The sequence below is a fragment of the Neophocaena asiaeorientalis genome, unplaced genomic scaffold (assembly GCF_003031525.2).
Source record: "Neophocaena asiaeorientalis asiaeorientalis breed wild unplaced genomic scaffold, Neophocaena_asiaeorientalis_V1.1 scaffold46, whole genome shotgun sequence".
Lineage (NCBI taxonomy): Eukaryota > Metazoa > Chordata > Mammalia > Artiodactyla > Phocoenidae > Neophocaena > Neophocaena asiaeorientalis.
The window spans coordinates 11,501,985-11,514,564 of NW_020175393.1; the positions used below are offsets into that span (position 1 = coordinate 11,501,985).

Sequence of the window (12,580 nt, forward strand, 5' to 3'; positions counted from 1 at the left end):
TTTAGTTCTTTAATTTGAAACATCAGATGTAATATTTCGATGAAGTACACCCTCCTCTAAAAGAAAGTATTCATATTTACATTGGGAGATGTCATGTATATTTAGCCAAAAATAAGTCACTGTCAGGGAGTCATTTCAAGATTGCTGCTGAGTGAGGATGTATGTTAAGGAAGGGGTGGGCAGGGAGGAAAAAAAACTTTGTTCCAGTAATGATGAAATCATCATACCACAGGCACATTAAGGCCAGGACGGGAGACACTGGCTCCTGTTAAAATGATTCCCATAAGAACCTTCCTCTTTCATCTTCTCACTGTAGTGCAGTTAAGCAAATGAAATGCTAAAGCCATGTGAAGTCAATAGCATAATCAACAGTGATTTACTATTGTTCTCTCACGGGGTCATGACCTCATCCTAAATAAAGACTTCTAAAATTTTCTGCTTGGATGTGTTCCTGATGTTGGAGAAAACTGAAGGGAAAGAGAACCCTCTTCAAGAGGTCCAGTTTTTGTTTTCATTATGGCTCTTACTACTGAGCAACTTTTTGGAACTGGAGCCTCCTTGCACAGGACCGCGGTGAAGATGATGATCGTAGCACTCAGTGAGCCTGGGAACTCCCTAAGGTGGCCGTCAGAGGGTTTCTCATTAGAATAAGGAGTCCTGACCCGTGTTGTTTTGTTCCCTCTTCGGGGATGCTTAAATGCAGTTTGGACATCTGTACTGCTATTTTTGTCATCAGTACTGTCTTTTTATATTCACTGTTGATTTTCCCCTTTTCTATCTGCAGGCAAGAGTTTCACCTTGACCATAACTGTCTTCACAAATCCTCCTCAAGTCGCCACCTACCACAGAGCTATTAAAGTTACAGTGGATGGACCCCGGGAACCCAGAAGTAAGTGCTTGCCTTCCTGCTGGAAATGGGAATAGAGTTTACAGAGACCCTGTGAGGAATTTATCCCAAATAAGTTAGTGCTACTTTCACATAGTTTCTTTGCCAGGTTTGCTATCTGCATATATTTTTATGAGGGACAATTAGGAGAACTTCACAGTTAGTAGAAAATCAAATTACACTTTTCACCTTTGCCGCAAAATCACTAAGCCCTACATAACTTTGTGACTTTCCGTCGCTGTAATTTTTTACTAAAAGTTCTGTTCATCCGCTGGGCACAATAGACAAGGCAGAACAGGTCCACGAGAGCTGAGGAAGAAAATAAATGGAAAAATCCTGAGCTTAGTCAAAAAGCATTTGCGTGTGTTTCCCATGGTCTAAGAATGTGTTTTAACTTTTTACACTCAGTTCCCTTTATAAAGAGCACACCGCTTAATTACAAAGAATTTATTTGCAAAGGATAACTTGCTTGATTGTTACAACACTGTTGTTTGGTCTTGTTCTAGTAATTGCCACAGGTAGTTTCTTTAACAGAGTCAGGCCAGGTTTAAATCCACCTTGATTTATTTGTCTCCTGAGACATCTAGAAGGTTGAACCAGCATCATTTTATAAGGCAGCGCACACAATCCATTTGGGCTAATATCATCTTCCTGCTAAACCTAAATTAAAACAGGGTTGCCTTCCCTGCCCCGCCCCCATAACTAATTTGAACATACTCACCAGAGCAGTATTTAAATATATTTAAGGATTAAAGACTATTTGATATATACAACATTAAAAATTCTATGCCAATGAAACATCATACAGAACTCTGCCTTTGATGAGTGAATTCATTGGAGGCCTAGCCATTGTGTTTGGAGAGTTTAATTTGGTTTGTGGTGGAGGGACAGCTGGCAGAAATATTTGTTATATAACAATACACCTACCTAGACAGTGAGAGTGGCATAGCTCTTCTTCCCCTAAAACCGAGAGCAAAGGGCTGGTGAAGTTTTGCCTCTACCCCTGGCAGCCTGTCCTTGAGCGGTGGGAATACGTGTTGCCTTCCGCTCCTCTGGCCGCTGTTTCATCTCACGAAGGCTGACTGCTTGCCTGAACTAGGGAGGTTTCCTGCCTCAAAAGCCAGTCTTTGAGGTTTTTCTTTTCTCCGCCTTTCACGTGTATGGCGTTCTTCTAGATTTTCCGACGTTGGGAGTGCTGGACCTGTCTGCTCAGTTTGAGAATGGCCTATTAGGCTGTGGCCACACACACGTCTCTGGTCGCCCCAAGTCTCTGGTTGTCAGGGCTAGTGGTCATGCAGTGGAGGTGAATTGATCAGTGCAGGGCCATCTGGCCTGGTTTGGGGTTTTGTCTGACTTTTCTGGACTGCCATCCATCTGGGACGATGCCTGAGGATGGAAGACATCTTCTAGCATTTAATCTAATTAGCCCCTGCGTTCCTGGAAAGGCAGGGACATCCCTCTTAGTAATGCATAAAGCAGGATGGTAGTCTTTTAACATTTAACACGACTAATACTTGTCTTGTAAAGATGTTTCCTGCTGATCTCAGCTGCTTTTCTCAGTTCTTGGAAAAACCATCATTGTGTGTGTGTATATGTTTGTGTGTGTGTGTGTGTGTGTGTGTGTGTGTGTGTGTGTGTGTCCAGCTGTTCACGGGTTGGTGCTCAGAGTTGATGGTTGGGAGAGGAAGCAGGGAAAGGTGGGTGCTGCCTCATTCTGAAAGTGGTGACAAAAGGGAGGAACAATAGCTTTGGGAAAATCACTTCTCTTTCAAGCGAGGGTAGTATTACCTCATTCCCAAGAGGTTGTTGGAAGAATTAATAGTTGCTAGGTTCACTGCCCTGTGAAGGCAGAGAAGTGCTCTGAAAGCAATGAGGGTTACGGGTAGAGGGGGCGGCTGGTACTTGTGTGACCTGGGTGCTGCTGAGGGTAGGAGGGGGAAGCAGATACAGAAGTCGAGTGGCAGACCACCACCCTAGATCAGCCTGAGTAACATGCTCATGATCCAAAAATATCTGTGGAAATGTGATGTCATTTGTCTGACATCACGAGGTGACTGGTCAAACTCAGTGTCTGAATGTAACGAAGGGTCTGGTATCAGTAACATTTTAATCCTACAACCTGGGTTCTCTGTACTGGATTATTTCCTTCTGCCCTGCTCTTGGCCATCTGGGCACTGAATGTTTGTAAGTATAGCACTCATCTCAATATTGTTCTTTCATTTTGAGACTCCCAGGTGTGGAAAATGCCCAGAATTTTCAACTTCCTTCAACTGTGAGTATGATAGGATTTTGACTGATTTTCGTGTATGTGATGGTAAATGGAGAATCCTCTAGAACATGGGTTGGCAAACTTTTTCTGTAAAGTGCCAGATAGTAAATGATTTCAACCCTTTGGGCCGTACGATCTCTGTCACAGGTACTCAGCTCTGCCAATGTAACTCAAAAGCAGCCTTCGGGTCTTCCCTGGTGGCGCAGTGGTTGAGAGTCCGCCTGCCGATGCAGGGGACATGGGTTTGTGCCCCGGTCCGGGAAGATCCCACATGCTGCGGAGCGGCTGGGCCCGTGAGCCATGGCCACTGAGCCTGTGCATCCGGGGCCTGTGCTCTGCAACGGGAGAGGCCACAACAGTGAGAGGCCCGCGTAACGCAGGAAAAAAAAAAAAAAAAAGCAGCCTTCACCAATACATAAATGGATGGTTATGGCTGTGTTTCAATAAAACTTTACTTAGGAAAACAGGTGGTGGGTGAGATTTGACACACAAGTTGTGGTTTGCCAATCACTGCTCTAGACTTCAAAGTGGCTTATTTTTTCGACCGTTAACAGAGAAGGACTTTAGAAAAAGGCTTTCCTGAGGGGAGAAAAAAAGACAATGAATGCAATTGTTTTAGCATCTTCTCCCACAAAATTTTAATTCTTTAAGTAGTGGTTGTCATCGAAAGAATGTACACCTGTTTATTGCTGCAGCGATTTGAAGGGGTTGAGTGTTTCGTGCTCTTGATTTCTGTTAATGGAATTTCAGTCCTTCTTTGGAAGACCATAGTATATATTGAACAGGCTACTTCTGGTAGATGAGCTGTTTGAACAAGGACAAGTTCTTCGTTAACTGGTTGGGTCTTTACTCAGCAATAACACAGTGATTAAGGGTGTGGGCTTTTGTGTCAGGCTGTCTGGACTGAAAGCCCAGCTCCGCTGTTTACCAGCTGTGTGGTGGTAGGCAAGTTACCTAAGTTCTCTTTGCTTCAGTTTCCTCTGTTAAAGTGAGAATAATAATAATAGTTAGTGAGAAGAAGAAGAATAGTATCGTTCTCGTCAGTTGCTGCAGAGATGCTCAGTGATGTCATGTATGTAAAATGTACAGCACAGTGACTGTCGTGTAGTAAGTGCTAATTAAGCATGAGCTATTATTACATCAATTTCAGTGTCAGAAGTTTGCTGTAGTTTTGCTTAGAGTACGCTTCCAGGAAATAGATACCATCTAGATTCTGTTCTCTAGGGTAATATTTTTTTTTTCTTGCAGATGGCTTTACTAATTTCTGCTCATCAGTAAATAACACTAATAAGTGCCATAAAGTGTGCTCGAGCAGGTATTCATGCTGCCTGAGGACAGCTGTACAGAACTGATGATAAACAATTTATTTGCAGCAGAGTCCAAGAGAGGATGCTCTGGCACTAGTATCCCTCCTTGGAGGCCCTGCTTATCAGCGCATGTGCCAAGACTTGCTTTTCACTCAAAAATCAGAAAGGTTTCATCCTTCTATGTCTTCTGTCTCTGGCAGCTGAACTGGCGCTGTCACATCACAAACAACTCCTTTTCTTAATATACACATCTGGCGTTGGCAGTTGGACTAACTTCATAAGAGCACATGATCATCACTCATTACAAGATTAAAAAGTACCCCATGGCATCATTGATGTTTTTTAACTTTGATCTTTTGCAGTTGTGATTCATCTCAGTTATAAAACTTCCCTTTAAAGGGACATAGCCGATGACTTATTACAACCTTCATCTTGAGTAGCGTAAACATGAGAAGGTGCACATCTTTACAAAATGCCATTGATTTTCTTTGCCAGCTTATCATCTTAAGACATGACATCATACTTAAGATCCCAAATTTGTAAGTCTTGTGTTTAGGCAAGGCATTTTGACCTCCTGTTGGCAAGTTAGCTCTGAAGAGGTACTGCCGTATGTTCGCCAGCAGAAGTCAGTGGAGTGCAGTGGCAACAGTAATGCGTTTGGATACCTCTTTTAAGCATCAGTTTCTATTAGGATCCTTTGTTCCTTGTATGCACTTGGTTCCAGCTGCAGTCTGATTGAAAGAATGTCTCCAGGAAGGTGAAATCTTGCTCAGCAGTGTCATGTTCTATTGCCGTGGTTCTGAGTTAGGGAAGAGGACTGATGGGAAGGGTATTATTGGCTGTGCGGAGGATGGAAAAAGTAAATCACCTTACACCATCAGAAGCCTTTTCATTCTCTTGCTGCTTTGTCAGTTATCTATTGCTAAATAACAAACCATCCCCAAACATAATGGTTCTTACTTTTTCTTTTGTCTGCACCGTGCCACCTGTGGGGTCTTAGTTCCCCGACCAAGGATCGAACCTGGGCCCTCGGCAGTGAAAGCACGGAGTCCTAACCACTGGACCGCCAGGAAAGTCCCCATAATGGCTTAAAACAGCAACCAGTTTATTATTTCTCACGACTCTATGGGTTGACTGAGGTTCATCTGGATGGGTTTTCTGTGGTCTTGCTTGGCGTCTTTCTTGTGTCTGCAGTAACATGGTGGCTAGTGCTGCAACATGCATGATGGCCTCATTGCTATGTCTGGTGCCTTGGTGGAATGGCTGGAAGGTTGGGCCCGGTGGAATAAGGGGACAGCTGGGCCTTTCTCTCTCTCCTGTAGTCCCAGAGCCTCGTCCTCTCCATGCGGCTTCTCTTGCAGAGTCTGACTTCCTATATGGCAGCTCAGGTCTCCCTCAGGTGCAAAAGTGTGAGCTTTCAGGTCTATGTAAGGCTTCTTAAGGCTCAGAACTACTATGGAGTTACTTCCTCCACATTCTGTTGGTTAAAGCAACATACAGGTGCAGCCTAGCCTCAAGCGGGGGTGGGTAACCCCACAAGGATATTAATGATGGGGGCAGTGGTTCACTGGACCACCAATATCACCAACTTCCATCAGTGCTTAGATGGGAAATGTCATTGTTGCAACAGGAGAAATAACTTTTTGAGGTACCATCTCCTGAAAAGAGCTCTTGACTTTTTTGGGGTTTTTATTGTTTGTTTGTTTCTCTTGTCTTTTGTGGCACACGGACTTCCCACCGCTGTGGCCTCTCCCGCTGTGGAGCACAGGCTCCGGATGCGCAGGCTCAGTGGCCACGGGTCACAGGCCCAGCCGCTGTGCGGCACGTGGGATCCTCCCGGACCAGGGCACGAACCCGTGTCCCCTGCATCGGCAGGTGGACTCTCAACCACTGCGCCATCAGGGAAGCCCGATCTCTTGACTTTTTAATCTGGGAGACATTTAAAGTTCTACAAGGTGACTCCAAGTTTCAGTGATAGTAGCTTCACTCTGTTTTGTTTTTTGTTTTGTTTTGTTTTTGCGGGACGCGGGCCTCTCCTGTTGCGGAGCACAGGCTCTGGACGCGCAGATAGTAGCTTCACTCTGAATTGGACCAGTTTGATGATTACCAGATGAATTAAGGGTGGGTGTTAACCTTGTGGTGCTTGGTTTTAACAGGTCAGTAGCAAGCCAAGCCAGATCAATACTCTTATTTGAGAAGAACATTAGATCTTTGAACATAAAGAGGTTATTAGCCTTGCTTGGCAACATGGCAAGTCTGTAGCCAAAGTGTCTTATGACTCTTCAAATAAGCAAGCCTGGAGGCTTTGTATTCTACATCACCCAGCACTGAAAAGTCTCACTTGCCAGCATACCTGCAAACCTGATACCTAACACACATGGATGGGTTTCTAATAGCTTTTGTGTGTTGTGCCCCAGGGAAGTAAATCATAGTTAATAGTTCCTCTCAGGGAGAGGCCAGAGCCATCACCTGTGTCCTTACTGCTGGGACACTCCCGGTCACTGCTGACCAGCTACCTGTCCTGACCTGGTGGGTGAAGGGGGAAGCCCCACCTTTTCTTTCCCACCATCCGGCTCCTTTCCTGTAGGCTTGGAGCGCATGGCTGCAGCAGTGCTCTGCCTGGCTCCACTTGTGATTTCAGTAGGGCTGGTGCTTAGGTGAGTGAGAGCTTCTCTGGACGTGCAGGGTACATGTGTGTTTCTAGAGCTGCCTCGGCACCCTGCTCCACCCAGCTTGTCAGGCTTGTGTCCTGCAGCCAAACTGTTTTCTTTTCCCCGCTTGTTCCTTCTCACCTGTGTCCAGTTCATCAGCACACTTTTAATTCTTTAGAGAACATTTTATTTTTCCATCTTCTTGGGCACTTCCAGTTGCAGACATCTTACCTTATAAACGGAAGGTAACAGATGTAATCAAAACAGAGTGGTCTGGGCACAGAATCGTCTCATTTTTCTCCTGTGCTGTTCCACCCAGTTCTGAGACTGGATCACCTCCAGTCCCGTGAAGGGTGGCGAGAATGGCGAGCTCGGCATTTTCTCTGCCTGATTGCAGATGGTGTCAGCGGCAGCTGGCTTTTATCCTCCACTACTCTTCATCCTAGTTGGGTGAAGGAATAGGCTTTTGATGATGGCTGGCCCATGACCTTTCCTTATTTAACCATGGTGGATGCTGATATAAAGCTTGGTCACCTGTGAAAGAAAATGGGGGGCATGTAAAGTGTGTTGGATGGAGGGACAGCCGAATTGTTTTAAAGCTATTTGATACATCTGGACACAGTTCTTGCGTTCACATTCTTGCTGTCTGTGAAGACAATTTGAGATACCCTTGCTATTGCTAAGCCTCGTAACATATTCCTGAGGCCACAGACCTGAATTTTAGTCTTTGGTGGAAAGTATTAGTAGAAAAGCCTTTAACTCTTTTTTAACGGGGAAACAAATTTTTTTTTTTTTTCCGGTATGCGGGCCTCTCACTGTTGTGGCCTTTCCCGCTGCGGAGCACAGGCTCCGGATGCGCAGGCTCAGCGGCCATGGCCGCTCCGCAGCATGTGGGATCTTCCCAGACCGGGGCACGAACCCGTGTCCCCTGCATCAGCAGGTGGACTCTCAACCACTGTGCCACCAGGAAAGCCCCCATTTTTTTAAAAAATGAAAGATTCTTTAAATTCTATAGTGCTTTACAGTTTTCAAAAGTTTCACACACATGATTTCATATAATCCCATAATAACCCTTTTCTTTTTCCCCTACCCCTATATTGTCCCTCCCCTCTTCCCTTTCCCACCGGTAACCATTAGTTTGCCTTGTATATCTGTGAGTCGGCTTCTTTTTTGTTTTATTCACTAGTTTGTTATATTTTTTGGATTCCACATATAAGTGATACCATACAGTATTTGTCTTTCTCTGTCTGACTTATTTCATTTTGCATAATGCCCTCCAAGTTCATCCATGTTGCTGCAAAAAAGCCCTTCACTTCTTGACTTGCAGACTTCCAGTCGTTCTTCCCTCTCTCTGAAGTGCCCAAGGAATGGACATGATGGGTACATGTCATGTTTGATATTTACAAGTCAGCAAACACAAGCAGCAGTTTGATGGTCATAAATATTCATCCTTTAGTCACTAGTATACAAAACATCATTGAACATTTTTTTTAAAATAAATTTATTTATTTATTTTTGGCTGTGTTGGATCTTTGTTGCTGCATGCAGGCTTTCTCTGGTTGCATCGAGCCGGGGCTACTCTTCCCTGGGGTGCGTGGGCTTCTCGCTGCAGTGGCTTCTCTTGTTGCAGAGCACGGGCTCTAGGTGCACGGGCTTCAGTAGCTGTGGCATGCGGGTTCAGTAGTTGTGGCTCGTGGGCTCTAGAGCTCAGGCTCAGTAGTTGTGGCACACGGGCTTAGTTGCTCCGCGGCCTGTGGGATCTTCCTGGACCAGGGCTCGAACCCATGTCCCCTGCATTGGCAGGTGGATTCTTAACCACTGCGCCACCAGGGAAGTCTTGTTGAACATCTTTGACTTAAGAGAATAATCACAGTTTTAAAAAACTGTTCCCTTTCCCCCTTTCCTTAAGGAGGGTGGTGAGGGAGAGTCAGAAGCGCTGGTGGAGGTTAAGTCTGGTGGTTGGTGGAATGTATTCTTGAGAAGAGCATTTTAAAATCTCTTTCAGTACTATTTTTTTCTGTTGACTGACTGTCAGGGGCTGGGAAGATGGCCAAGAAGGAAATGACACATCGAGAGGCATTTTGGGTTGTGCAACATTCTGTGGAACTGATGCAAGGCTATATGGCCTGTTTACACATTCCTTTGCTCGCAGACGGCATGGCAGTAATTGAATTCAGCAGCACATGGCATGCTGCAGCAAGGAGCCGGGCCTTCACATCCTTTCATGGCAAATTGTCGCAGCCGTTAAAACATGCTCGTGTCCCTCCTTTGCACTCTCCCCTGGCTTCCCAGTTCCAAAAGTGCTTTCTCAGTGTATCGGACGTGTGTTCACAAGGAGTGTGGCTTTCCCAGTAAGAACACCTTGTCCACAGACACAGTTCCAGTTGATATATTTACTTGTAACTAAATATAGCGTGGCGGGTTTTCAAGCGATATGTGCTCTCAAAACACACACAGACTGGATCCAAGTGTGTCACCGGTTTATATCTCACTGTAAGTCAGAAATCATTCATTCTTAAAACAGTGTTAGGGACTTGAGAGAGAGGACAAAATTTTTTGGCTTTATTTATTTTATAAAAGGTGAATTTTCCTTCCCGAGAGAGAGAATTCCCAATAGATCACTGAACTACCTTACTTCTATTTTGTTTGTATTCTAGCGTTTGCTTCAGGAAGGGATGGACCAGAGGAGAATGGGAAATACTTAAAAATAACAGAGGAAAAAGATATGTTATGTTGCTGTTCATATTCATACTTGTCCCTACCTCGCATGTTATAGCACAACTTTATGGTGTCAACTAAAGCCTATCTTTGGTCTTCACATAAAATCTCGGCAGTTTTTATTTAGGCAGGCATGGAAAATAATTGCTCACGTTTTTCGAGAAACTCTTGGAAATTAAGGGAGTTCATAAAAAAGCACGTAAATTGAAAATATTAATTCAAGGTCATATGCAGGAGACTGTATTTGGGATGTGGTACTTACGTAGCAAAGGAAGGGCTCCCAGTTCCCCTCCAAATTTCTCTGCTGCTATGCACTGGCAGTGAGACTCTTTGCTAGCAGACAAAAGGACTTCATTAAAATTCAGGATTACGGCTTATATCCAGACACCTCTGAGAAAGGTAACTCAGACTTAAATTCGTATTAAGGTAGAAAACAAGTCATCTTGAATCCTTTATTGGCAGCGGTCTTGGGGAGATAAAGGGAGAGTTATCAGCCAAGTCCTGTGTACTAGAAGTAAACAGAGAGTCAGGTGGGCAGGCAGGGCCTTGGCCAGCCTTGAAGGCAGTCATTGCCAAGTTCAAGTGTTGCAATTTTGCTGCAGGTCAGCTGTTGCAGTATGGATTCCTGATGCTTTTCAGGTCTGGTGTATTACTAAGAGTGCAGGATTTTATAATTTCAAGCTGTGATTTTGGGTTTTTATATTTCCATATTTCCCCCTTTTGCAAACATTTCCCTTTAATTAGAGTATTTCGCATCTAGTTTTGTTCTAGATATGTGCCGGCTTTTTTCCTCTCCTGGTTTGCAAATTATCATTCAATTTCTTTCTTTTCTTTTAGTAATTATCATTACTATTCTAAAGTGTATATCTGTCTTAATAAAACTCATCATAATCTCTGTCTACCTCTTGGATAATAGAAGAACCTTAGCATACTTTTAACTGCAGTCACTCTCTCTCTCTCTTTTCTTTTTTGGAGTCGGAGAGATCTTGTTTTATTTTTCTCCCTTTTTAATTGAAGTATAGTTGATTTACAGTGTTTCTGGTGTACAGCAAAGTGATTCAGTTATGTATATATATATATTCTTTTTCAGATTCTTTTCCATTACAGGTTACTGCAAGATACTGAGTATAGTTCCCTGTGCTATACAGTGGGTCCTTGTTGTGTAATCTATTTTATATATAGTGGTGTGTATAAGTTAATCCCAAACTCCTAATTTATACCTCCTTTCCCCTTTGGTAACTGTAAGTTTGACTCTATCTCTCCTAATTTCGCTGTCTGATTCTTTTTCCCTGTGGCCATGTGGCGTGGCATGCGGGATCCTAGTTCTCCAACCAAAGATTGAACCTGTGCCCCCTGCAGTGGAAGCGTGGAGTCTTAACCACTGGACCACCAGGGAAGTCCCTGTCTGATTTTTTTTTTTTTTTCGGGACCCCGGCACTGTTGTGGCCTCTCCCGTTGCGGAGCACAGGCTCTGGATGCGCAGGCTCAGCGGCCATGGCTCACGGGCCCAGCCGCTCCGCAGCATGTGGGATCTTCCCAGACCGGGGCATGAACTCGTGTCCCCTGCATCGGCAGGCGGACTCCCAACCACTGCACCACCAGGGAAGCCCCCTGTCTGATATTTTTATCTTTGTTTTATGCTCCCCGAATTAGTCACCATCAGTATTTAAATTTATTTATTTCATATTTACCTGTATGTTTATCGATTTATTCGCTCACCATTCCTTCTTGCGCCTCAGTTCTTCCTTCTGGATTCAGTTTTCTTGATGTAGGTCCTTTGGTAGCTCCTTCAGCGAGAACCTGTTTGTCGTAAACTCGGTTTTTTTTCCTGAAAACGTTAGCAGTTGTGGAGGCTGGCTGCCAGCATGACATGGTGTGAGAGGCACCCTACAGGGAGTCTGGGAGCCACACTCCTAGCCATTCTCTAGGCTGAGACTTTCAGGCCATTATGATCAGGTTAGTGGAGTAGTAGTTAAGGGACTGGAATCCAGGACAGGTACACTTTCATGAACGATGGATGAAGGGAAATAGGGGCTCTGAAAAGTGCTGAGCCAGTGGGTGGAGAGGTGGTGGGAGGGAATGTTCCCACAGACAGAGTCAAAGGAAGGGACATTTAGGGAGAGGAAATTCAACCCCCAACTTCACTGTTTTGCCTTGGGCAGGGCCCGTGTGCTCTGGAACTTTCTATCCAAATTTATGGTAAAGAACTCCATCACTGCACTTGACTCTCTGAGGTCATCTGGCTGCTGCTCATTGAGCAACCAGAGCGGCACTTCTTAGATGTTGTGTCCACACGTCTTCTGTCATTTTAGTGAGAGTACAGGATTCGGAACCAAAAGATGCTTCATTTAGCCAAAGAAGGTACATGAGTCACTGAATGAAGCAGGGGGAGAAAACAGATGTGTGGACTAGAGGAGCATGGTTCAGGAGAACCAGGGCCATGGTCTTGGGTAGTACTGTCTGTAAGCAAAGTAGATGGGGTGACTCCAGCGTTGGCTCTGTGCACGCCTCCTTGGAGTTATGCAGGAAGTGGCTGGTGGGAAGAGGTCAGCTGACTCTCAAGCAAGCTGGTACTTTCCACCTTTTCATGGCTCCTCGAACTGTATATGCACCCTGTATGACGTGCATCTTCTCATTCTTTACCTTCTTGACACAAATTTTCACGAGCTACAACTTGGGTGAAAATGCCAGTACGTATTTTGCTGGGCAAAACTCAGGGTGATTTAACCTGGGCTCTATGCCTCCTTAG

The 12,580-nt window shown here is 44.7% G+C and overlaps 1 protein-coding gene across 6 annotated transcripts in view; it reads left to right on the plus strand.

Annotated features, from left to right (window-relative positions):
• RUNX2 (RUNX family transcription factor 2) overlaps positions 1–12,580 on the plus strand; it is a 126,351-nt gene that overhangs the window by 13,890 nt on the left and 99,881 nt on the right. For all 6 annotated transcript variants that reach the window (XM_024765888.1, XM_024765885.1, XM_024765886.1 and 3 more), the window contains exon 3: positions 785–889. In XM_024765888.1, the coding sequence (XP_024621656.1) occupies positions 785–889 (105 nt within the window). The remainder of the gene's footprint in view (positions 1–784; positions 890–12,580) is intronic.